The sequence below is a fragment of the Triturus cristatus genome, chromosome 2_2, assembly GCF_964204655.1.
Source record: "Triturus cristatus chromosome 2_2, aTriCri1.1, whole genome shotgun sequence".
In the NCBI taxonomy this organism is placed as follows: domain Eukaryota; kingdom Metazoa; phylum Chordata; class Amphibia; order Caudata; family Salamandridae; genus Triturus; species Triturus cristatus.
In genome coordinates this window covers 1,058,081,116-1,058,107,292 of record NC_140582.1, presented here as the reverse complement: position 1 = coordinate 1,058,107,292, position 26,177 = coordinate 1,058,081,116, and the positions used below count along the sequence as shown (strand labels likewise).

Here is a 26,177-nt window from a genome sequence, read left to right as displayed (position 1 = left end):
GTCTAAAACGAATCTAAAGTTGCTTGAGGTATCATTAGGGATAATTTGCTGTGATTTCTTTTCCAATGTCTTTTCCCTATCTATAAGATTACATTTTTGAAGAGCCTTTTCTAGACATTTATTGCTGTATCCATGGGCTCTAAATCTACTGATGCATTCCTGTTGTGCTAACTTGAAAGCTTCCTCGTTACTACATATGCGTTTTATGCGCAGTAGCTCGCCATAGGGAATGCTTTGCATTAAATGATTAGGGTGTGCACTACTTGCATGTACGATTGCATTTCCCGCCGTGGGCTTTCTATGTAATCTAGTCTCCACAATTCCCTGTTCTACATATATCTCGACGTCCAAGAATACTATATTGGTTTTGCTTATATTGGATGTGAAATACAGATTTAAATCATTCTTGTTTATGCAATCCATAAACTCTATTGCTTCCCTGTCTGTACCATGCCACACCAAGAACAGATCGTCAATAAACCTCCACCAACATTTTATATTGTCTGTTAATGTTTCGGTGTATTTGCTCATGAGGACCTGCTCCTCCCACCAGCCAATGTGTAAACACGCGTAACTAGGGGAGAAGCTGGCCCCCATCGCCACACTCGCAGTTGTTGGTACATTGCGTTTTGCAGCGTGAATCTTTCTGGATTCACTATGCTGTGCATTATTCCGCGATCTGGTGGTTGGGTCCGGATTTGTAGTCTTTGTTTTGTTTTTTTGTAGCCCAGGTGGGCGTCGACGTCCCACCATTTGGTGTACTTCTCGTGACGTCGGCGTGCTTCCTGCGGAAGTCCCACCTTTGGGGCGCCATCTTCAGATTCTTTTTTTCGCTGTTGTCTGGATCGTCAACGAGAAGCTCCAGAGTTTGAACGAAGAAAGAAGAAGAGCACGAGTTCCATCGAAGAAAAATAAAGCAAAGACTACAGAGAGGCAGAACATAGAGCCAGGACGACGACGAAGAAGGAAAAGAACCTCAATCTTCGACGTCCAACGGAGAATGCGCACTCAGGAACTCTGAGCGCAGGAATGGACAAAACACCTTTTAAATTCTGCCGTAACTGCCACCACAAATACGCGCAGAAGGACCAACATCCGGTCTGCAACCTTTGCCTGCCTATCGACTACGAGAGCAAGGACTGCAACGCCTGTTCCGCCTTCCCGCCAAAGACACTCTGGGTGAGAGAGAGGCAGAGGGGAGCCAACTACAACATGGAAGGCAAGGGTAAGGCCCCGTCTCTGTACGACCTGGGCCTCTCCACCGACGATGAAGACAACATCGCCGAGGGACCTGATGACTTCACGGTCGCAGAGACCGATAAGAAAACGTCTGACAAGGTAGGAGAGACGTTAAACACAAACCCCCCGAAAACCAGACACTGACTCTCGAAAACTAGAGTCTAGGTCCTCGAAAGGAACACCGGCGCCGAAAATTTCGACGACCGGGAGTGGATCCAAGGACGAAAGGCCCAGCGGATTCTTCGAGAAGCACACCCAGGTGCCGAAGACCGCCGAAAAACAAGGTTCGTCGAAACAGACCCGCGAGGTGGGGCGTTCGACTACGAAGGACAAGGCTGCGTCGATGCAAGCTCTGTCGAAAAGACCAGCGCTTGACTCCGAACATGCCTCCGAAATGGAGAAGAAAAAGAGAAGGCTCGAGGCTGAGATGGAGAGCATCCTTCAGAGGAAGAAGGAGTTAGACGAGAAGATGAAGAGATTCACAATCCCAACGAAACCGGTGAAGGTCCTCGAAGTCGAGGAGCAGGAAGAGTTAGACGCCGAAGAGCAGTCGAAAGCTCCCGAAGAATGGGAAGAAGATCCCTACTATGAGGGAGAAGAAGAGGAAGAGGAGGAGGAGCAGTCGTCGATCTACGTCTCGGCACCATCGACGACGGAAGAGCTGGAATGGCAGGACCTCGACGCCGAAAATCCAGAAGAGCCCGTGGAGACCTAACCTTCGAGGCCTTCGCCGCCAGATGATATTGGGGCGTACAACATGGTAGTCAAAAGCGCGGCTGCAGCTTTTGGCGTGAAACTAGAGGAGGAAAAACCAAAAGCAGATTTTCTACTCGAAACACTGCTACCCATCCAAACTAGGAGCCAGCTCCTCCCCATGCTCCAGAGTGTCATGAACCAAGGGAAAGAGGCGTTCAAGGAACCAGCAACATGCCGATCCATCACGCCCAGAACAGAAAAGAAATGCAAACACTTCTCACAGGACCCTCCATATATCAAGGGATCGGTCACTGCTGACTCCATTATTGCCTCCACAGCCAGAAAAAGGGCCAATGTCCCGGCGACCTCGAGGCCACCTCCTGACAAGGAGAGCAGAAGGATGGACCTCACTGGAAGGAAAATAGAGAGGAACGCTGCAATGCACTGGCGCATGGCTAACTCAAATGCGCTACTGAACAGGCACTAGTGCCAACATTGGGACGAGATGGGGGACCTAATCCAGCATCTCCCCGAACAATACCAACAAAGGGCTTCTCATCTAGTGGAAGAGGGGAAGAATATAGCAAACTCGTGCCTTAAGACAGCATTGGACGGGGCAGAGACGTCAAGCAGACTGTTGGCGATAGGAATCACTGAAAGGAGGCAGGCCTGGCTCAGAATTTCAGGATTCAAACAAGAGGTCCAAAATAATATACTGAACACCCCTTTCAACGGAGCAACTCTGTTCAGGGCACCGGTGGATGAGAAACTCGCCCAACTCAAAAAAGAGAATGAGACAGCAAGGTCCATGGGGGCCCTGCAATTCAGGGGGATGTGTAGAGGTACCCCGACTCGGAGACCTTACGGAAGGGGTGGTAACCAGCCGGGAACGTCGCACCAAACTTTCCAGCAAGGCCAGCAAAGCGAGAGCCACGGCCAACAGGGGCAGCAGAAACAAAACTGGCAGTACCTGCCTCGAGGCTAGTCCTTTCGCATTAGGGGGAACGGACGAGGACAAAGAAGAAGAGGGGGAGACCAACCCACCTCAAAGTGACTTCGCACAGAGAAGACGGCTCACCCACAAGATACCTCCGAGGGTGGAGCACAAAAAGAACAAAATGAGGGGGGTACACGAACCAAACGCCTACGAGCATGCAACACCAGTAGGCGGAAGACTGAGGTTTTTTCTTCAGGAATGGCAAAGAATAACTACAGACCAATGGATACTCAACATCATACAGTACGGATACTGCATAGAGTTGGAAAGGAGCCCTCCAAACAGAAAACCAAAGAGAAGGGAACACTCAGGACAGGAGCTAGCACAACTCGCAGAGGAGGCACTACAGCTACTCCAAAAGGAGGCTGTAGAACCAGTACCATTCAAGGAGAGGAACAAAGGAGTGTACTCAAACTACTTCCTGGTACCAAAGGTGGACGAGACACTAAGACCCATCCTGGATCTACGGTTCCTAAACAAGTGCGTAAGGACGCAAAAATTCAAAATGACATCCCTACAAGAACTACTCCCACAGATGGGAGACGGAGACTTCATGTCCACAGTGGATCTCAAAGACGCCTACCTGCACATCCCAATGAACAGGCAGCACAAAAAACAGTTAAGGTTCACAATCAACAAAGATCACTACCAATTCACAACCCTGGCATTCGGCCTGAAGTCCGCACCAAGGGTTTTCACAAAATGCCTTGCAGCAGTAGCAGCGTACCTGCGGAGGGAAGGGATTCATGTGTATCCTTACCTCGACGACTGGCTAATAAAAGCAAGTTCATGCAAAAAATGCGAGGAACACGCACAGTGGGTCACAAAGACACTAACGAACCTGGGGTTCTCAATACACTGGGGGAAATCATCAATGAAACCAGAGCAGGTGAAGATATTCCTGGGGGCACAGATCAACACCATAGACAGAAAGGTGATGCCCAGTGAAAAGAGAACAATAGCCCTGCTGAAGGAGACGTGCCTTTACCAGAAGGGGCAAGCTCTTACAGTGAGAACAGCGAGCAAGATCATGGGGATGATGGCGTCATGCATTCACCTAGTCCCCAATGTACGCCTTCACATGAGACCATTCCAGGAATGGCTGCAACAGCAATGGTCACAGGCAAGCGGAAGTTGGGAGGATCTAGTGGTTGTTACGCACGCAATGCAAGAGGAGATAGCATGGTGGAACAGGGAGAACATAATTATAGGAAAGCCCTTGACACCACCAAGCCAAACTGTGACCATCACCACAGACGCATCCCAGATAGGATGGGGAGCACACATGAACAAGCTCAAAGTGAGTTGTCTGTGGACTCCAGCAGATGCGGCCAGACACATCAACTACCTGGAATTGAAGACCGTACTGCTAGCCCTGAAGGCCTTCCAGAGGCAGCTATACAACCAAAAAGTGGTGATACAGACGGACAATACTACAACAATGTTCTACATCAACAAGCAGGGAGGAACACAATCGTCCCCCTTTCCACTCTGGCACAGGAGATTTGGGATGGGCCCTCCCACTCAAAATAGACCTGCTGGCCATACACCTACCAGGGAAGGACAATGTGGAAGCAGACTGGCTGAGCAGGCAGACCTCGGCATCCCTCTAGTGGGAGCTCAATGGACAGGAAATGCAAAGGCTATTCAAAAGGTGGGGTACACCGACAATAGACCTGTTTGCAACACACCAAAATGCAAAATGCCGAAACTTTGCATCCAGACAACTAGAAAAACAATCCCAGGGGAATGGCCTATGGATAAGTTGGTCAAGGACATTTGCCTACGCTTTTCCACCAATACCACTGATAAGCAGGGTACTCAACAAGTGCAAGACCAGCAACATGACACTGATCCTAGTGGCACCACAGTGGGCAAGGCAGACCTGGTACTCAGAAATAGTGGAAATGGCACAGGGTCCTCCACACAAATTCGCAAAAAGAAAGGACTTGCTCTCCATGCTGAACGGAGAGGTTCTACACCCAGAGCCAGAGAGCCTCGGACTGGCGGCTTGGCTCCTGAAGACATAGAGTTCGCACACCTTAAACTACCTCAAAGCACTCTGCAAGTGCTGCGGGAGGCAAGGAGACCAACAACACGGAAATGCTATGGGGAGAAATGGGAAAGGTTCACAATGTGGTGCAGCAAAAATAAACTGCAAAATAAATTGACAAGGGAATCAACGGTGCTTAGATACCTCACACACCTACTAAAGGCTAAACTATGCTCATCCTCGCTAAGGGTCCACCAGGCGATCGTAGATTACACACGAGGTGAGACGGTAGGAAGTTTCTTTGTCACGAGTAGTAAAGAGATTCCTGGAAGGGGCAAAGAGAATAGCGCCACCAAAGAGGATGCCGCCACCAGCATGGAACCTCAACATAGTCCTTACGGAACTTATGAAGGCACCCTTTGAGCCCATCCACAAGGCCTCGCTACAAATGCTGACAATGAAAATAGCCTTTCTGGTGGCAATAACATCACTACGCAGGGTAAGCGAACTACAAGCGCGAACGCTGCAAGAACCGTACATCCAAATACACAAGGACAGAGTCGTAATGAGAACGGACCCACACTTCATGCCAAAGGTGGTGTCGGCATTCCATATGAACCAGACAATTCAAATACCAAGTTTCTTTCAGAACACAGCAACAAGCGCAGAAAGGGCACTGCACACTCTAGACGCTAGAAGGGCGGTGATGCACTACATCGAGAGAACCAAGGAGCACAGGAAAACCAAGCAGTTTTTTGTGTCCTTCGCAACGAGCTTCCTGGGTACACCAGTGACAAAAGGCACCATCGCACGATGGATCGCACTAACGATACAATTCTGCCACAAACTGGCAGGGCAAGAGCTATCGGAGGGGCCACGGGCCCACTCCACAAGGAAGAAGGGAGCAACAATTGCCTTTCTGGCAAACACACCCATTCAAGACATATGCCTGGCGACAACATGGGCATCAGTGCACACGTTCACTAAGCACTACTGCGTGGATATACAGATGAACAAGGAAGCACAAGTAGGACAGAAGGTGCTTCAACATATATTCAACGACCAACGCTCATCTTCCACCCAGCCGCCACAAAGATAACAAACCGCTACAAAATCTATGCACAGCATAATGAATCCAGAAAGATTCACGCTGTAAAACGAATAGTTTCTTACCTGTCGGTGTAGTTTTGCAGCTTGAAGATCTTTCTGGATTCACTAGCGAACCCACCCACCTCCGCCAGGAAGATGAGGCAGGAGAAAGAGGTGGAAGGACAAAGAATGAAAGAACAAGAAAATACTGAAAGATATATAAAAGGGAAATTACTAAAACGCCTAGGGTTAAAAAAAATTAAAAAAAGAGGGAAAAAAGAACCCAAAGTTGGCGCCCCAAAGGTGGGACTTCCGCAGGAAGCACGCCGACGTCACGAGAAGTACACCAAATGGTGGGACGTCGACGCCCACCTGGGTACAAAAAAAAAAAGACTACGAATCCGGTCCCAACCACCAGATCGCGGAATAATGCACAGCATAGTGAACCCAGAAAGATCTTCAAGCTGCAAAACTACACCGACAGGTAAACTATTCGTTTTGGAACATGAAGATGTTATTCATTAAACACAGTTCAACCATATTGATGATCATTTTGTTATGTTCTACATATTGGGTTCCTTTCTTTGCCAAATAGTATTTCAAGGCTCGAAGTCCATCATTGTGCCTGATAGATGTATAGAGTGACGTTACATCTAAGGTAATCAAATAAGTCATCTTTCCATTGGAAATTTTTGATTTTTGTCAAAAAGTCTCCTGTGTCTTTAATGTAGGAGGCTAGATTTTGAACATGTTCTTGTAAAAAGAAGTCTACATATTTGGAAGTGTTTTCAAATATACTGTTTTTGGCTGATATGGCCTTCCTGGTGGATTAGTTTTGTCCTTGTGTACTTTTGGTATGAAGTACAATATTGGAATTGTTGGGTTTGCTGTCCACAAATATTTGTATTCCTCCATTGTTAGCAGGCCCTTTTCCCGCCACGCCATTAAATTTACTCGGAATGATGATTTTATTGCATTCCAGGTTGCTCTGTTGCTATTTCCATAGCACGATTTATCCTCTAAATAACTTATTGCTTCCTTAATGTAGTTTTCTCTTTTCCACAGTACCAAGTTCCCGCCTTTATCAGCGCTTTTCACAACTATTTCTTTCTTGTTTTTGAATTTGGTCATTAATTGATGGTATTGAAGTTCTTGTACATTCTTTTTGACATTTTTTGCCCCTTTGTATGTCATTTTATTCAAGCTTTTTAAATCAGTGATGACTCGATCTTGAAACATGTCAATAGTGTCTTTTATCATCAATGGGTAGAAAGAGGATGGTGGTTTAAAGGGCTTTTTACATATTGTGCCTGATGTTGTTGAAATGCCTCCCGGACATTCATCCATGGTTCCACGTGCTTGGTTGCCCTCTTGTGCTAAATCATAGAGGACATTAATCAAATCCTGTGACTCATGATTAGTGTTGGAATCCATTTCTATTTCTTGTGTTGATGGATTACTGGATATGGGGGATATTCCAATATCTACTGCTTTTTTCGATTGTGTATGGAATTTTCTGCGTTTTAATTTCCTAACACTTTTGTAGATATCAACCCTGGATTTTGAGTAGTTGAATGAGCTTTCAGGGCAAAAAGAGAGTCCTAAGGCCAGTAGTTGTTTTTCTGCCATGTTCAGTAAAATTGATCACTGTCATTTCATTGGTTCCATCTGGATAGATATGATCTACTTTTTCCAGTATCTCCTCTGCTGTTTCTTTTGATATTTTTTTTTGTCCCTTCTTCCTTTGGCTTTTCTTCTCTCTCACTGTTTTTTACTTGCCCTCGATTTCCGCCGGCCTGTTTTCTCGGCCTGAGTGATTGTAGGCGCTCCATGCATAAAAAATCCACTTCTTCTGTTAGAGAGTGTCTGCGAGATGTGGTTTTGGTTTGCATTGTTGTGGGTCTCTACCTCTGACCCGCTTTCCACTGCAGAACTTCCCTCTGATGCGGACGTTAGATCTGGGTGTTGATTTACACCTTCTGCATCTTTTTTCCTCGTTTCCTTATTGTCGGCTTTTAGTGAATCGGTACATATATATACACTGACTCACTCACTCTCCCCTTTGCCGGTGCACAGCTGCTCTAGGAAAGGTGTTACATGGACCAGCCATTATTTATGTATGCACGAATTCTATGATCTCAACACAAAAACGTGCACTCAAGTCAGGGTATTTTTAATTTATTCTGTCATAGCACAGAGGGAACAAAGGAATGTGTTTCAACCTCATCTAGTCTTGTTCAGTTAGTTTCTAGTCCGTCGTCATTTTCTATATATTATAGTGATCGAGTCATTTAATCACTTGTGTAAAACTTACAAATCTCACAGTGCATTGTGGGATATGAAGCCCAAACCATTCCAAATGTTCTCACACAATGGTACAGCAATACCTGGATGTAGATTTATAAAAGCACTTTAAAAAAAAAAAAAAAAGATTGCATTATGATATCCAAGCCATGGTAAATGTGTGTTCCTGGATATATTTTAAAATCATACATTGTCAACTATTTACTTTTGTGCCAAAATTCATAAATATGATTCAATGGTATTTTCAAATCATTCACCAGGACCAAATCTGCTACAACTGTGTTGGCAGACGGAGTTCCTATTCTGGACATCTGTCAGGTGGCTACATGAGTGTTCATATATTCATGAACCATGACTATTTGGACATGCAGGTTCGCTGAAAGAGGCATTTCATCTGCTTGGTCCTACAGGAGTTATTTTGGTTTCAGCCAATACGCATATCCATTCAAAAGATCATGAATCTGTGGTTTGAAGTCTTTGAGGAGAAGAAAAGGTTTCTTCCCTTTGGTAAAGCTCTCTCTAGTAGAAACTCCTTCTAACTGCAGATCCCTTCCATCATACCTGTTCTGGGAATTGGGCTCTACCCATAATAAAGTCCCAAGTCTAGGAATCTGTACACAGTCATAGCCAATTTGTTCTTGAGGCTCTGCATCTGGGGATCGCATAGCCTTGAAAGCAACTGATGTCAGCATGCTGGAGTAGCGCCTATATGGGCCTCGCATTTCATTTGTGGAGCGGAACAGCGTCCGTGTGTAGCCACATGGCGCCTACCGGCCACGTAGAGGTACTGCTGAAAACGTTTTCGGATCCAGTCCGACTTGTTCTTTAATGGAGTGTTGCAATGCTGTGTTTTTCGGTGCATGTAAGTTTATGTATGTTGCTTATCCATGAATTGGAGCGGGTGATAAAGAATGGGCCTTTTGCCTATGTAATCTTGAACTCGAAGGCAGTGAATTTTAGCAGTCATTGAATTTAAGGAATTGGGGTGCTTAAAACCTGAAATTTCTAGGGCAGCCATTTGTGGGATTTAAATTTATGGAGTTTTGAAGGCATTCCATCACAATTCCCTGAACATAAGCCACAGCCCTAGAAATACCTGCAAATGATTAATCATATAATGACATTTGGATAACTGTACTAGTGGGGGGAACACTTTGCATTGTCTCTAAATACCCAGCTTTGAAGTAAACTATGTCCAGGAAGATTTCTTTTAAACTGTCAACCACATCTTGATTAAAAATCTAGGATTGAATGCCAAAGTTTTGAAAAAGGGTATGTTGTTTTACTCTCCTTAAAATATGACATTCCTGGATATGAAACCCAAAAGAATGTCATTTTTACCTAGGGCAGCTATCTAGCGCCGTCAGTTAATGTTGTCCTGACTAAAGTGTCAACTGCTTTTGTGCCCATTAACTAACACAATCATATCAACATTTTAACACTTTTTCGATTTTGGTGTATTCATTTCTTTCATTCTTAAAGCTTGTTAACCAGTCCAAACTTTTTTCACAGCAATGAATAATTTGCCGGATGCATGCAAACCTTTAAAGAAGCGGAAACGAGTTTCTGCTGCAGTGCCTTCGTCCTTCAGTAAGACTTCATCTCCCTCAGTTTCTCCATCGGACCATGAGGTATGCCATTTCGTAATAAATCTGCCCTATCCTGACCTTTTTCCTACTGTACCGTTCTTTTTCTAGTGCTAGTTTACTTATGTTACTCCTTGAACTTGCCACACTTGGGATTATTTGGCTTCAAAAAGCAACATTTTTACAATTATTTCCATATTGAATAAGGTGTCCATTTTACTGTTTCTAGAGTTCCCTATCATTTATTTTTTTTTTTTACTTGAGCCAATTGTTTCACAGTCGTGGCTATACCCCTTGTTGTCCTGTGTACATAATGACTGTTACAGTTTTAGAAGAGTATCAAAGATTATCTATGTTCGGAATCGCTTGGTATGTTTGCTTCGTAAACCTCTGCCCCTCACATTGGGGTAGAAAAGTCCTTGTTTTAGTGAGAAAACATTGTATTGTTGGCATTGTCAATGCAAGTGACTGCAATGTGATCGCAATTGATGTTAGAGAGCAATAAACATTCAGCCACCAAAAGTCTGACACTTAACACCAGAAAAATGCTCCTGCCCTTTAAATAACCATTTGGAAGTGACATTCACCCCTTTATGATCATAGATTGGCAGTCTAGGCAGATTCCAGACTTTGCTTGCTGGTTTTCACCCAAGAGAGTCAGAGGAGCAACGCATGGCATGCACTGGTCATAGAACACCAGATATATGCACTTTGAATCCACCTAGGAGCAAAAGAGGAGTAACTCATGCCAGACACTGGTTATGAGCAGCCAGATAGATGCCCACAGGATGAGCCTAGGTACGTTGGAGGTAGCACATGGTGTACGCTAATCACATGCTGCTATGTAAATTCACACTCCTAAGAGGAACAGAAAAGCAGCACATGGTGTGCACTCGTTACAGGCAGCCAGATATTGGCCTATAAAATAGAAGTAACACATGTATGTTTATTGTTTAAATGTATTTATTTAAAAAGTTTTGTATAGCCCGAACAAGACCCTGAGGGGTATCAGAGCGCTTCACAATAATAGAAGGGGAGAACAAGGTAAAAGGGGATCATTGTAGAGCAAGTAAGAGAGGATAACCTAGTGAGCTAATAAAAATGTACAAGGATGCGAGCAAACATTGCTTGGTAAGGTAGACAATACTGGGTGTACCAGTTGTTAGGCCAGAAGAAAAAAATAAACAACAAAAAAATGAAGTAAATGGTTGTAGTTTACCATGATGTTTCTTGGTGACACATGGTCATAGGTCTTAAAGATGGGGGGTGTTTTATGTTACTAGGAGTGGCTTGACTCGTCATTGTAAGTGCAAGGATTCTAGTCAAAGGCCCTTCTGGACCCACACAGGGGTGTCACTTCAGGAGTCACCCGCTACCTCTTACACGATTTATCCTAGGGATGCCTGTGCAATAGGACGCCTTAGGGAACCTGAAGAAAAGGCTGAGCGCATTGTCACCTCAGCCTAGGGAAGTGTCGACTTTGGCGTGTTTCTCCCCTAACCTTTTGACATCCAGCCTCCTGTTTTGCTGAATTTGTTTTTGCTGGCTTTAGGATTCTGCGCACTTTGCCACTACAAACCAGTGCTAAGGTCCTTGTTCTCTTTCCTTTAAATATTGTAGAAGTGGCTTATACCCAATTAACATTTTTAATTTACTTTCAAGTCCCAAGTAAAGTGGCACTACGTGTATCCAGGGCCTTTAAGTTATATGCTACTAGTGGGCCTGCAGAACTTATTGAGTCACCCACTAAAGTCACCCTCAAACATGTCTCAGGCATGCCATTGCAGCCTGTCTGTGCAGTTTTAAACTACCATTTCGACCTGGCAAAATAAACTTATTCATAACTTGGGGGTACCGTTTCCCCCATCCAATCGCACAGCTTGAATGGCCTGCTGGGCCGTCATCTAATCTTCCCAACTTTCGCCTTATAGTCCATATTATTCCATATTTTTAAGCTTGTACATTCATCTTGGTATAAACCTTTTTCCTTCACACCCGGAGTAGTTATGCCAATTTTCACAGTTTCTAGTGTTAGAGTTGGGCCATCCGAACCTCTGACAAAAACACGAAAAGTGCAAATTAGTCTAGGCAGTGCTGTTTATTTATAAACCCAATGCATTTCGGGCCACTGATGCCCTTCGTCAGGGGTCACTACAACAAGAAGTGAAACAGAACAACCATTAGTGTTTCAACAATAAAAACACAATTATACAAATAGTTATACAATTGTTAAAACAAAAACATTTTACGATGTATCATACTTCCTATTCTGGCGCTTTAGAACCTAAGGATACTGAAGTGTTCAGCAATTTGATAATTAATTTTATTCACACCTCGATGCTTCCCAAAACCCAAACTGTGGCGTATCCACGTTTCCTTAAATAAACAGGGTCTAAATGTGGCGTCTGGTTTTTTCACAAGTACCTCACAATGTTGATTTATTCAACCTGGCATATAACTCCGCAGCTCTCGCTCCCCATAGATCTAATATCACCTCCCCTCTACTTCCCCAGCGTTCCACTCATTGGCCCAACACCCTTAACAAACGTTCCTGCAATCTATTGATGTACCCATGTTGCATTGGCCCATTTGCCCACTCAGCTCGAAAACCGCTCGCATTCAACTCGAAAGCCACAATGTTATCGTTACTGTACTGCAACATCCGAAAACACAACATTAGTCTTTCTGCACTGCAGTATTAAAGATCCATACCTGCCACGGCCGTTGTGAAACACCCGGCCCCATATTCTCCATCAAACAAATGTGTGTTCCCACCCTAGATCCGCCTCTTATTTAAGTGATGCTACCCTCCCTCATTGGTCCGCAATACTTTACATTTCCCGCCAGAAATACTACATCACAATACTGCTTGTATGTTAAGTGGACTCCAACCCCCATAATCCATTTCTGTGGCAAAATGTGTCCTCTAAACATCGTAATCCCATAACTATGTTGAAACTGAAAATATTTGTTCATCATGTCCGCAAAATATGTTGTCATTTAGTCCTCTACACAATATATACTAAAGAGGGTCCCTGTACTCAAAAAAGTATAGCGGGGCAGAGTCCCAGGGTAAATACAATTCAAGCAACTACACACAAAACCCCTATAGGAGAAATAATCAACCTATCCCACAGAGAACAGAAAGTCTACTAAAACATTCTTTTTTTGTACTTTATTATAAAAATATATAGAATTGGATGTCAATTTTATCTTTTTATATAGCTCATTCTGTGTCATTTTCATGTTTTCCTAAGCCTTTTGTAAATTGTATCTTTTGTTTTGTATAGCATTTTGTGTCACTTCTATGTTTTCCCAAACTTTCTGTAATTTGTATTTTCTGTTTTGTATAATTGCACTGAATTGTCTACTTATGTGTATATAATACTGATTGTTTTGAGTTTTTTATGTTATGCTTAGTCCCTTTGACAATTGTATCGCTTCGTCTTCCCTAGTTTGACTATGTTCTTGAATAGAAAAATGAAATGAGCTATATAAAAAGATAAAATTGACATCCAATTCTATATATTTTTATAATAAAGTACAAAAAAAAGAATGTTTTAGTAGACTTTCTGTTCTCTGTGGGATAGGTTGATTATTTCTCCTATAGGGGTTTTGTGTGTAGTTGCTTGAATTGTCATTTAGTCCTCTTGAAGGTTTGCCAATACTTATGTTTGCAACACTTGCTTAGAAGACGAACTACGATGTACCGCCTGCTGTGTGAAGTCGAATGAAGTTCATAATGTTTCCTTTTTTTCCATTTTTTTCATTTTCTTTCATGCGGGTGCAATCCCAAATTGGAGCATAATTATCGACATCAATTTACAAGGGTAGGGATGCACTCCATTATTCTTCTAATTGTTTATTCACTTTAAATCTGCGTGCGTGCGACTTGGTAGATGCCATGCCCCAGCGGCATCTGGGTCAATAACATTCATAACTTGGGGGTACCGTTTCCCCCATCCAATCGCACAGCTTGAATGGCCAGAAAATAATGGAGTGCATCCCTACCCTTGTAAATTAAAAGAAACTTATTGCCAGGCCTAAACCTTCCTTTTTATTACATCATTAACACCCCTACGCTGTACCGCCTGCTGTGTGAAGTCGAATGAAGTTCATAATGTTTCCTTTTTTTCCATTTTTTTCATTTTCTTTCATGCGGGTGCAATCCCAAACTGGAGCATAATTATCGACATCAATTTACAAGGGCAGGGATGCACTCCATTATTCTTCTAATTGTTTATTCACTTTAAATCTGCGTGCGTGCGACTTGGTAGATGCCATGCCCCAGCGGCATCTGGGTCAATAACATTCATAACTTGGGGGTACCGTTTCCCCCATCCAATCGCACAGCTTGAATGGCCAGAAAATAATGGAGTGCATCCCTACCCTTGTAAATTAAAATAAACTTATTGCCAGGCCTAAACCTTCCTTTTTATTACATCGTTAACACCCCACAGAACTCCCCCCCCCCCCCCCCACCCCACCCCCCTTCTCACGGGTAAGACTGAACAGCCCAGAGGGGGGGGTGCAGTTTATTTAAATAGTTTGACATGTACTTTCAAGTTTACCTGTCCTGGTAGTGAAAAACTCCTACATTTGTTTTTCACTATTGAGAGGTTGCTCTTTCTCTGCATCTGCACTAATTGGCGTGGAAAGAAAAGAACGGACGTCTGCATGCTGGGGTGGCACATATATAGATGATGCGGACGTCACTTCTGGCGTGGCGGCTGCGTGAAGCCGATTGACGCCACCTACCACACACAAATCTACTGCCTCCAGTCTGACACCTGGAAAACTCAAAAGTAAGGAATCTGCAGCTAGATCTTGTAGCCACCAGATAATGCGTTACCGCAGTGAAGTAACATGTTCAATAAGTGATAACTTTAATTTGGGAACAGCTAGACTGATCGAGTTTGGGGTCTAAAGAATTGTAATTATAAGCCCTCATTAATAGTAAAGTTGGATTTTTATTCACAATTCTGAAAATTTCACTTTTAAGAAAGTTGCAATTTTCTTGTCCTAACCATTTGGGGCCTGCAACCCATTCCTGGGTCACAGAACTAGATGTAGCTGGCAGTTGGTCTTTGTGTATCGCTCCAAGACAGTGAGACAGAGGGAAGATAAGTGTTGGCAGGTATGGCCACTCTGAGTTGATGAGGGAAGAGAACTGTCACCTACCACACTTAGGCATTACAAAGGCTCTGTCTGGGCACTCTCTCAAAGGTTTACACTAGTCTTTTGTGACCCTAGACAAGGTAGGGGCCAAGACCCGGAGAAATGGCATGCCTGTCATCTCTATATGAGGGTGGACACCTAGAAGCTTCTTGCACTTCAAAATTGGCCCCATGGCATAAATATTGCACCCTTAGACCCAACCCTTTAGTAGACATCTGGACCTGTGGAGAAACTCAGAAGAACGACTGCTGTTCAGCTCTGCAAGAAGGGCTACCACTCTGCTGCCAGAGTGAAGGGACTGGACCTGCTTCTTCAACCTAGGACCAGCAGAGTGACTCCAAGGGCTAGTTAGCTGGCCTCCTTACTAGAGCCTCAGGGATTTAAACTCCAACCACCTTGAATCTGCCATTGAACTCTTCCTGCGGTGAACCCCACCCTCACAAGTGGTGCCACCCCCAGTCCTGAACCTTCGGAAGTGGACCCAACTGTAGTACCAGCATGACACTCATTGGAGCTGCAGCGCGCACATTGCTGACAAGAAAATCCACATCAGAGCTGCTGCACAACGTATCGCCTCTCCAGGCTTCGCATTCGGACCACTGTGTGGTTCGTCTTCAGCGCAGGACTCTGCGTCGCTGCCTGCAGCCTTCCAGGAACCATTGCTGCACAATGCACAATTGATGATGACGCAGGACTCTGTATCTCAAGTCCCACAGCTTCTTCGGTACCGGCTGCTGTGCAACTTCTCCCGATGCAGGGCTTTGCATCTCAAGCGTCTCACTGACAGAATCCTCGTAGACGCAAGACCTAGCTTTGCATTCCCTAGGAATTACCGATGTGTGACATTTCTTCTAAGAGGGACTTCTCAAGCAGGGTTTAAGGTACTCTTGTTTAGCGGTCCTAACTTGGGTCCCTGTAGCTGGCCCCCGCTCTTTCGTGGTCAGCCTGAATTTGTGTCTTTGTCCCAGTCCGGCACGACCAGATCACCACAGTTGACACTTAGTGCTTTTTGGCACTATTTGCACACAAATATGTAAAATTGCATATCTCCGGTTCTACTGATTGGATTTTTGTTATTCTTAAATTGCTTCTAAAGATTTTACTCTATTTTTCTAAATTGTTTTGGGATTTTTTTTGTGTTTCACTTTATTACTGTTTGAAGTACTGCATACATACTGTACACATTGCCTCTAAGTCGAGCCTTACTCCTTTTGTGCCAAGCTGCCAGAGGGTTGAGCACATTTAATTTGGGGTTTGCTTGTTACTTCACCCTGACAAGGATGGTGGTTGCTACTTGAGTAGGATTTTACCCCGCTCAACCAGTAACCCAATTTCTTACACGAACCATTCACAAGCCAGCCTAGCTGGCATTTTTGCAAACTATAATGCACAGGCCAGAAATATTTAGTCAAAGAAGAATTTCAACTTAAATGCAACATAATCTCCAATGTTAACACCCAAAAATAAATTAGCACAAAGAAAGTTATGAAGCAAAATCGAACATTACACAGAAAACAGATGTTCGAGGCATATGAGCTGCAGATTATACACTGTGCATAGATCGCCATCTGGTGTTGGGCCCGGATGTTTGCAGTTTGTTTTTGTTCTTGGACAGTCTTTGAAAGTCACGAGTTCGGTGACTCCTCCTTCGGTCCGTACTGCGCATGGGCTTCGGCTCCATCCTCAGATTGTTTTTTTCCGCCATCGGGCTCGGATGAGTTACTTCGTGCTCCGGCTTCGAACCTTTCCAGTTCGACCTTCGACGAAAAATCCTCGTCCATCGAGATTCTTCAGATGAAATCGGTTTCTTCATCTCTCTCTTCGGCACTTTCTCGATTCCAGGCAGCGGCCTTCGTGCCTATCTCGACTCAGGTCTCGGCCGATGGAAAGGGCTCCCTTCAAGAAGTGCCCATAATGTGGGTCTAAATTTCCCCACACCGATCTCCATCAGGTGTGCAACCTCTGCCTCTCTCCCGAACACGAGGCCCGAGACTGCCCCGCCTGCAAGTCTTTTCGATCGAAAAAGACTATTCGGGATCGACGAGCTCGACGCACCATGGCGCACTCATCGACCTCGGCTCCACCTGACATCTTCGGAGAAGACACCGGAGCTTCGGGACAGTAGCACACCGAACAGGAGGACGATGTCGTCAGCGCTTCCGAGGCCGACGACTCCGACGTGGAGGAGATCACACCGGCGCAGAGGGTCGTGAGTACTCTACCCACTCCCGCACCCATACCGAAAGAGACTCCAGTTACACCTTCGCCTCCGGGCCTAGGGAAAACCAAGCACACCGCTTCATCACCCCACCTTCGGGCCCGGTGAAAAAGCATCACAAGTCTCCTGGCGGCTCGGGCTCGAGCCAGCCTCCTAGCGGTGCCGAAAAACACCCTTCGGCACCGAAGAAAACCACACCAAGCTCCGTTCCGAAGCCATCGGTTTCGAAACCTGGCCTCTCGGTGCCGACCAAACATAAATCCCTCGGCACCAACGTTTCCGTGTCGAAGCCTGCCTCGGCGCCGAACAAAAAATCGGAGGCCCCGAGAAAGCATGGCACGGATAAACCAACAAAGCCGTTGGTTCCGAAAACATCGGCACCGATAGAGGAATCGGTGCCGGAGGAGCTTTTCACGCCAGAGCCTCTTCAAAAGACTTTAACAAAGGATCCAAAGACTGGACATTTAACTTTGTCTTCCAAGAAAAGACTTTTAGACAAGCCAACTCCTCCACCACCGCCAAAACGGAAGGACTCTGCCAAATCCCCATTCAGAGTACCCTCCCCACCACCTCCACCACTCCCTCCATCTCCGCCCCCACCTCGTCCACCCTTGCCTCATCGCTCTCCAACCCAGTCTCCAGACCCTGATGACCAAGGGGATCCATACTATGATCCAACAGATGCCCCGCAGGACCCCACTCCTCTGGGAACACCAGACCCATGGGAGGATTATCACAATCCAGATGTTCCAGATGTGCCTCAGGATGATCTTTATCCATCCAGGCCATCCCCACCAGAGGACTCCCTGGGGTTCCACCACCTCTTACAACGGGCGGCACATTATCATGGGGTGGAGTTACACAGTGATCCAGTTGAGGAAGACTTCCTACTTGACACGTTTGACATAGCAGATAAATCCACCGCTATATTACCCATGCTTAAAGGGGTGACCAAACATGCGGCAGAGGTTTTCAAAGACCCCGTCAGGGCTAGGGTCTTAAACCCCAGAATAGAAAAGAAATATAAGGTAGCCCCCACAGATCCTGCCTATATTAAAGGACCTGCGCCCCTAGACTCATTAGTGGTTTCCACAGCTAGGAAACGCTCCAATTCTCAGTCATCTGGTGAGGCTCCACCACCCGATAATGAGTCCAAGCTCTTAGATGCGTCAGGCAAACGCACTGCCTCGCAAGCTGCCAATATCTGGTGCATCGCCAACACGCAGGCGCTGCTGGCGCGGTACCACAGAGCGCACTATGATGAGCTGGAGGCTCTCATGCAACATCTCCCAGAGAAATATAAAAATAAGGCTCATGAACTAATACAAGAGGGAAAGATTATTACTAATACCTCTATTAAATGTGCACTTGACGCAGCAGACACAGCTTCCAGGGCTATAAACACCAGTGTTCTGCTTCGCCCCCACGCCTGGCTCAGGATCTCAGGCTTTAAACTAGAGGTCCAAGCATCTATATTGAACCACCCTTTTGACCAACAATACTTATTTGGCCCAAAAGTAGACTAAGCCCTGGAAAAAATGAAGAAGGATACAGATACGGCGAAGTCTATGGGAGCACTACAATCACACACCCCTAGACGCTCCTTTCGCCGTTCCTCCTTTCGAGGCTCTGGCAGAGGTTACTCTTCCGATAACGCCTCCACGTCCTACAAGTCCCCTCCTCAGAATACCTTCACAAAGGGCTACCAAAGAGGTGGATATCGAGGAAACAATAATAAAGGCAGGGGCAAAACCAACACCGCCCGTTCTGCCACACCGCCCACACAATGACTTTCCCCCGCTCCCCCCAGACCATTCCACTCCGGTCGGGGGCAGACTACAAGACTTCCTTCAAACCTGGGAGACCATAACATCAGACAAATGGGTGACCCAAATTATTCGGTCAGGGTACTGTCTCGAACTAACTTCTACCCCCCCAAATATTCCACCCAGACAACGTGCGATGTCACAAGAACATACCACACTCCTGAAACAAGAGGTACTCTCTCTCCTGCGAAAACAAGCTATAGAGCAGGTCCCCGTCAGTCAGCAAAATTTAGGGGTCTACTCTCTGTACTTTCTGATACCAAAGAAAGACGAGACCCTACGGCCCATTCTAGACCTCCGGCCTCTAAATGCATATATCCATTCAGACCATTTTCACATGGTAACTCTCCAACAGGTTCTCCCACTCCTCTGTCAGGACGACTTTCTCACTACACTGGATTTTAAAGACGCATACTTTCATATTCCAATACACCCTGCTCACAGAAAGTACCTCAGATTTGTGGTGGACGGCCAACATTATCAGTTCAAGGTTCTCCCCTTCGGGGTCACAACCGCACCACGGGTGTTTACCAAATGCCTGGCAGTAGTGGCGGCACACCTCAGAAGACAAAACATTCACGTCTTCCCCTACCTAGACGACTGGCTCATAAAAGCCGCGTCCTACCACCAGTGTGTGCAGCATACAAACACTACCATCCAACTACTCCACCAGCTAGGCTTCACGGTGAACCACCAAGTCCCACTTGATACCGTCTCACACAAAGCAATACCTCGGTGCCACTATAGACACCTCAAGAGCCATAGCCTATCCCAACTCAGCCAGAATCGCAAGCATACAAGCCTTGCGCCAAAGATTCCTCCTTCAGCACACTCTCCCAGCAAGAGTGTTCATGAAACTAATAGGGATGATGGCATCTTGCATCTTCATAGTGCCTCACGCAAGACTTCACATGCGTCCACTCCAAGAGTGCCTAGCACGCCAGTGGAACCAGGCCCAGGGACAGCTGACGGATCTGGTGTTGGTGGACGGTCGCACCCATCGCTCTCTGCAGTGGTGGAACACCACAAACCTTTCCAAAGGGCGACCGTTCCTGGACCCGGTTCCTCAGGTGATTCTAACAAAAGACGCATCGCTCTCCGGCTGGGGAGCGCACCTATTACACCTCACAGTACAAGGTGTATGGACGCCACAACAGAGGTCACTCCACATCAACCATCTGGAGTTATTGGCGATCTTTCTAGCCCTGAAATCGTTTCAGAAACAAATCTCAGCCAAGGCAGTCGTCATTCGCACAGACAATATGACTGCAATGTATTGTATTCAAAAACAGGGGGGGGACACACTCTCCCCAGCTCTCTCGCTTAGCACAGAGCATATGGAGATGGGCAATCCCACAAAAAATCTTTCTCCTGGCACAACACGTCCCAGGTATACAAAACACCATGGCAGATCTGCTCAGCAGACAAATGCAGCAAATGCACAAATGGGAACTGCATCCACAAGTTCTTAACCCATTCTTTCACAAGTGGGGGCATCCTCAGATAGACCTCTTCGCCACCCAAAAACAAAAAATGCCCAAGCTTCGCCGCCAGATACCCACACCCATTGTCCAAAGGCAATGCGATATGGATGAACTGGTCAGGCAAATTTGCATACGCCTTTCCACCTCTCCCGCTAATTCCATTAGTGGTAAGGAAGCTACAACAGCACTCCCTCACACTCATTCTGGTAGCTCCAACATGGGCCAGGCAGCTGTGGTACACCACACTACTACAGCTCTCGGTGGTGCTACATCAAAAACTGCACCTGTCCCCATACCTCCTAACCCAGAACCATGGAGAAATCAGACACCCGGACCCAGCTCAGCTCAACCTTGCGATCTGGCTCCTGAAATCTTAGAATTTGGATACCTTAACCTTCCCCCTGATTGCATGAACATTATTAAGGAAGCCAGACGTCCTACCACTCGAGCATGCTATGCCGCAAAGTGGAAGAGATTTGTTGTTTACTGCCGTAACAATACAATCAACCCTTTAGATGTATCCATACAGTATATCATATGCTATCTGCTCCATCTTCAAAGGTGTAACCTGGCGTATTCATCCATCCGTCTACACCTAGCAGCAATTGCTGCTTACCTGCAAAACAGACAGCATTTATCACTTTTGAGAGTGCCTGCTATTAAAGCCTTCATGGAAGGCCTTAAAAGAGTAATTCCGCCCAGGGCACCACCCTCACCTGTGTGGAATCTAAACGTAGTTCTTACAAGGCTAATGGGTCCGCCTTTCGAACCAATGCATAAATGTAAGCTACAGTTCCTGACTTGGAAAACAGCTTTCCTCGTAGCTATCACTTCCCTTAGAAGGGTTAGCGAGATACAAGCGTTCACTATACAAGAACCCTTTTTACAGATACATCACAGCAAGGTGATACTTCGCACAAATCCAAAATTTCTGCCCAAGGTCATTTCCCCGTTCCATCTTAATCAATCGGTGGAATTACCGGTTTTTTTCTCGCAACCTCAATCTGTTGCGGAAAGGGCTCTACATACACTTGATGTTAAAAGGGCCTTACTGTACTACATACAAAGAACGCAACCTTTTAGAAACACTCAACAGTTGTTCGTCTCCTTCTCTCCACCGCATAAAGGCAACCCCATCTCGAAATCAGGGATAGCTAGGTGGATTGTAAAGTGTATACAAATTTGCTATCACAAAGCAAAAAGAACATTATCTGTTCCACCTAAAGCCCACTCTACAAGAAAGATAGGGGCTTCTATGGCTTTTCTAGGGAACATACCCTTAGATGACATCTGCAAAGCAGCCACATGGTTAACACCGCACACCTTCACAAAACATTACTGTGTAGACGTGCATTCTAAACAACAAGCTAGTGTGGGCCAGGCTGTACTAAAGACACTGTTTCAAACCACTGCAACGGATACCGGTGGTCGCCGCTAGGGTTGGGTACTGCTATATAATCTATGCACAGTGTATAATCTGCAGCTCATATGCCTCGAACGGAATATGCTACTTACCAGGATGCATCTGTTCTTGGCATGTGGAGCTGCAGATCTATACACGCCCACCCGCCTCCCCGGCTACCTGTATCCGTTCCAATCTTATCTTATTTAGATACAATACACATGGGTTTCTTTACTATTATCACTACGCTCCATCTTTTCCCTGCTGGTGAAAAACAATCTGAAGATGGAGCCGAAGCCCATGCGCAGTACGGACCGAAGGAGGAGTCACTGAACTCGTGACTTCCAAAGACTGTCCAAGAACAAAAACAAACTGCAAACATCCGGGCCCAACACCAGATGGCGATCTATGCACAGTGTATAGATCTGCAGCTCTACATGCCAAGAACAGATGCATACTGGTAAGTAGCATATTCCTTAGCAATCCAAGGACATGTATAACTACTCTGCCAATTCAGCAAAAAATTTGCATATTTTCTCAGTCCAAACGAGGGGAGCAGGAAAATCTCAGAAGAGGTTTGAAAAGGTGTAATAAAGACATGGCAGCAAAGCAGCAAGACATGTTGCTACCCTAAACACAAAGGCACCACGACATTACTTCTCGGGTGCTCTGTATCAAGGGGGGACTTACATTTTGATACTGAAACAAGTGGTACTGGCTGATACAAGGCTGGAAGGAGCTCTGTTCCACAATCATCACCGCCCTGAACATGAAAACTAGAGAATTTTTTTTTTTTTTTTTAGTTTTGCATTAAATCCACTGTTCTGTACAGAAAAGGCTGATGTTAAATACGTAGACCCCAAACGAGGCGGATATTACTTGAGGATTCCAGTATGTCTGCATCACTCTTTAGATCTTTCTGTCTTTAGTGCTTTAATGGGAAGAGCCCATAACAAGTAATTTGGCTCATTCAGAGCTTTAATGGTAAGATCAGGACTCAAATGATAATGTGGGAGCTAACCTTACAGGAGGATGAAATATTTAATGAGGCAGTTCTGACCTTGGTGGAAATGGAGTGTTTCTAGGATGATTACAAAAATTATCTTCTGAGCAAATACAATAGCCTCCAATCTTTTCACCACCACAAGAATCTGACACAGTTTGCAGCTTTATTACGAGGAACAAAAAAAAATTCACGTACTGATGAAATGGGGGCAAACCACCTAACAAAAGTTAAACCGAGTGCACAAACATCACATTTCAATCTCGGAGTCTGATGGTGAAAAAACTACATCTCAAAAGCCTAGCAGACCCTTATGTTTGCCTTCAGACCAACATAAGTGCTACATGGCTTCAAAGCACTTCCTTAATATAGGAACAGCATCAGGACCTCTTGTGAATGGCCAGAAATTAGATGTGGTATGTAGTGAAATCACAACAAGACTGTCTAACAATATGTACATTGCTCATTCTAAAGCATGGTTGGCTTGCTGCGAGCAAGCAGGGTGTAAAGAAATATGGGGTGTGCCCCTCCCCAAGGTGTATTTATTTGTGATAGGGTTCCAAGCTAATTGTGTACACTTTTACGTGGAAAGTATCAGCTCTGATACTCGATGAGTGCATATTTGGTCAACAATTAGCACAGACTCTAAAAGATTGAAAAAATAAAAATAAAGAGCCTGTTGCTCAGGCCCGAGCCTCACAAAGGATGTAGAGGTTGCAGATAAGATATGGGCTGACTGGGTTACTAGAGCAGCAGCACACTGCCCTCTATTAACCCAGCCAGGATAAGAACTCATCCAGCCAGGAGAAGGCTTCATGGTTTAATACAAACCTTATACTGTTGAAAAAAATATGTAAAAAAAAATTGAAAGCCAATGGAGGGGAAACCATGACCCCCCACCATTAAAATTCAATACAAATTGGCTATCAGACAATACCAAAATGAAATCGCCCAAGCCAAGTACTTTGAGGACCAAATTAATTCAGCTCAACTCCTCCAGGGAAATATTTAAGGTTGTCCGCTCCTTAACCTCCACTGATCAAGAGACGGCCCACCAACTGTCCTCCAAAGACAGATGCAACAAACTTGCATGTTTTTTTTTAACCCCTTCGGTGCTCATGACGGAACGGTTCCGTCATGAGCGTCGGTTGAGCTGTGCTCATGACGGAACCGTTCCGTCATGACCACGCCCGCGCAAGCAGCGCTCAGCACAGCGGGGGAATCCGCCCCGCATGGAAGGGGTTAAACCAGGTTGAAAAGATTTCCCTGCAAGGGAATACTGCCCCAGACAATTCTGATGTCTTTTCAGACACCGGTGCTATTCCGGCAATGAAAATGCGGCCAAGCTTAGATCATTTTACAGAATTAAGCGAGGAAGCCATGACCCTGATCCTACATAATATTACGTCCGGTTCGCCTCAAGACCCGGTTCCGCCACGTATCCTATTACAGGGAGGAAAAAATGCAATGAATACAACAGCTGAACTTCTTTCGCTCTCCCTCACACAAGGAGTAATCCCCAAAACATCGAAACACGCTATAGTTCGACTACTGATGAAGAAACCTCACCTAGATCCACTAGATCCAGTGGATTATCGGCCCATCTCACTTCTTCCTTTCTTAGGTAAAATAGCAGAAAAACACGTCGATCGGACATTGTCCCGATTTCTGTAAGAAAATGAGATGCTACGTCACACCCACACAGGAAGCCTGTGTATTTCTGAAATGGGAACAAGATATGTAGTTTAGAAGCAGTGGTTATTTGTATATCTCAGGATTTGTGGGTAGCCATACTAACATGTGAACTAAGACATTTTTCTACATGTCTTTTATTTTACACTATCTTAAATTTGAAAGGCACAAATTCATAGAAAGACAACTGGTAACGTTTAATCTACTATTCTGTTTCCCCCCCAAGTCTTCTGATAAAAATGGTATCTCATTTATGTGGGTAAGCTTAGCGCAGGAAACAAGTCAAAAGGTAACATGGCTAAATCACATTTTTCTACTGAAAACTGACCCCTTTTTTTGCAATGTGCCTAGCTCTGGGTTTTGGGCCTTAGCTCAGCTGGCACCTAGGGAAACCTAGCAAACCTGTACATTTTTGAAAACTAGACAACAAGGAGAATCCAGGATGGAGTGACTTGTCTGGCTCTCATCAGGTTCTGTTATCTAGAATCCCTTGCAAACCTCAAAGTTGTTAAAAAAATATATATATACATATTCCTCACATTTCTGTGATGGAGAGTTCTGGAATCTGCAGGGAGCTGAACACTTCCACCGACTCAGCATTGCCCCAAGTCTGTTGATGAAAATGGTACCTCACTTGTGTGGGTGGGCCAAGTACCAGCAACCGGGAAGGCCCAAAACGTTTTTTGGAAGCTTCGGAAATATCTTTCACAAAAAGATTTTGTTTTGCAAGGGAATCCCATTCGTTTTTGGTCCCAGTTCAGTGTCCATCTAGCAAAACCTACCAAATCCAGACATTTCTGAAAACGAGACATCTGGGTGAGTTTAAGGAAGTATCACTCGCGTGAATCTCCCAACGATTTCGTACCCAGGATCCCCTGCCAACCTCCATTTCATGCGCACCAATCGTCATTACACCGGGGAAAAAAAAGTGCCTCAGGAGAGAGGAGAAGCTCTCCCCCTCCCCAACCCCCCGCCCCTTCCTCCCCCAATCTCCAGAGGCTGTAAAAAAACAAAATCCCTCTGCTGTTTTCAGCAGGGGGATTTGGTGCTCATGTGCAGAGAACGGAATGGTTCTGTCCTCGGCACACGTCTACCGCGCCGCATGACAAAACAATTCAGTCATGCGCATGGAAGGGTTTAATTGTGAGTGTTGCTCTAAATTGCTTAGTTTTTTATAAATATATCCGATTCACACCCCTTGAATTTGGAAAAAACTTTTTTTGAATGGTCTAGAATAGATCATGGGTACTCACAAACATTTGCCCAGGGGCCACAAAGTACGGTCTGTGGTTTTACCGAGGGCTGCACTGATGCCAGCAGGGTAGCGGTAGTGGGTCTGGGTGGGTCATGTATTGTGTAAGTAGGTTTAAAAAAAACGTTAAACAGGCAAGCATTTATTTTCAGGTTAATAAATGCTTGCCGGTTTATTTAACATTTATTTCTGAATACTAGTGCTTAGCAACTAGACAG

The 26,177-nt window shown here is 45.2% G+C and overlaps 1 protein-coding gene across 1 annotated transcript in view; it reads left to right on the top strand.

Annotated features, from left to right (window-relative positions):
- NSD2 (nuclear receptor binding SET domain protein 2) overlaps positions 1-26,177 on the top strand; it is an 881,013-nt gene that overhangs the window by 367,886 nt on the left and 486,950 nt on the right. The window contains exon 10 of the mRNA XM_085642559.1: positions 9,831-9,949. Within this exon, the coding sequence (XP_085498685.1) occupies positions 9,831-9,949 (119 nt within the window). The remainder of the gene's footprint in view (positions 1-9,830; positions 9,950-26,177) is intronic.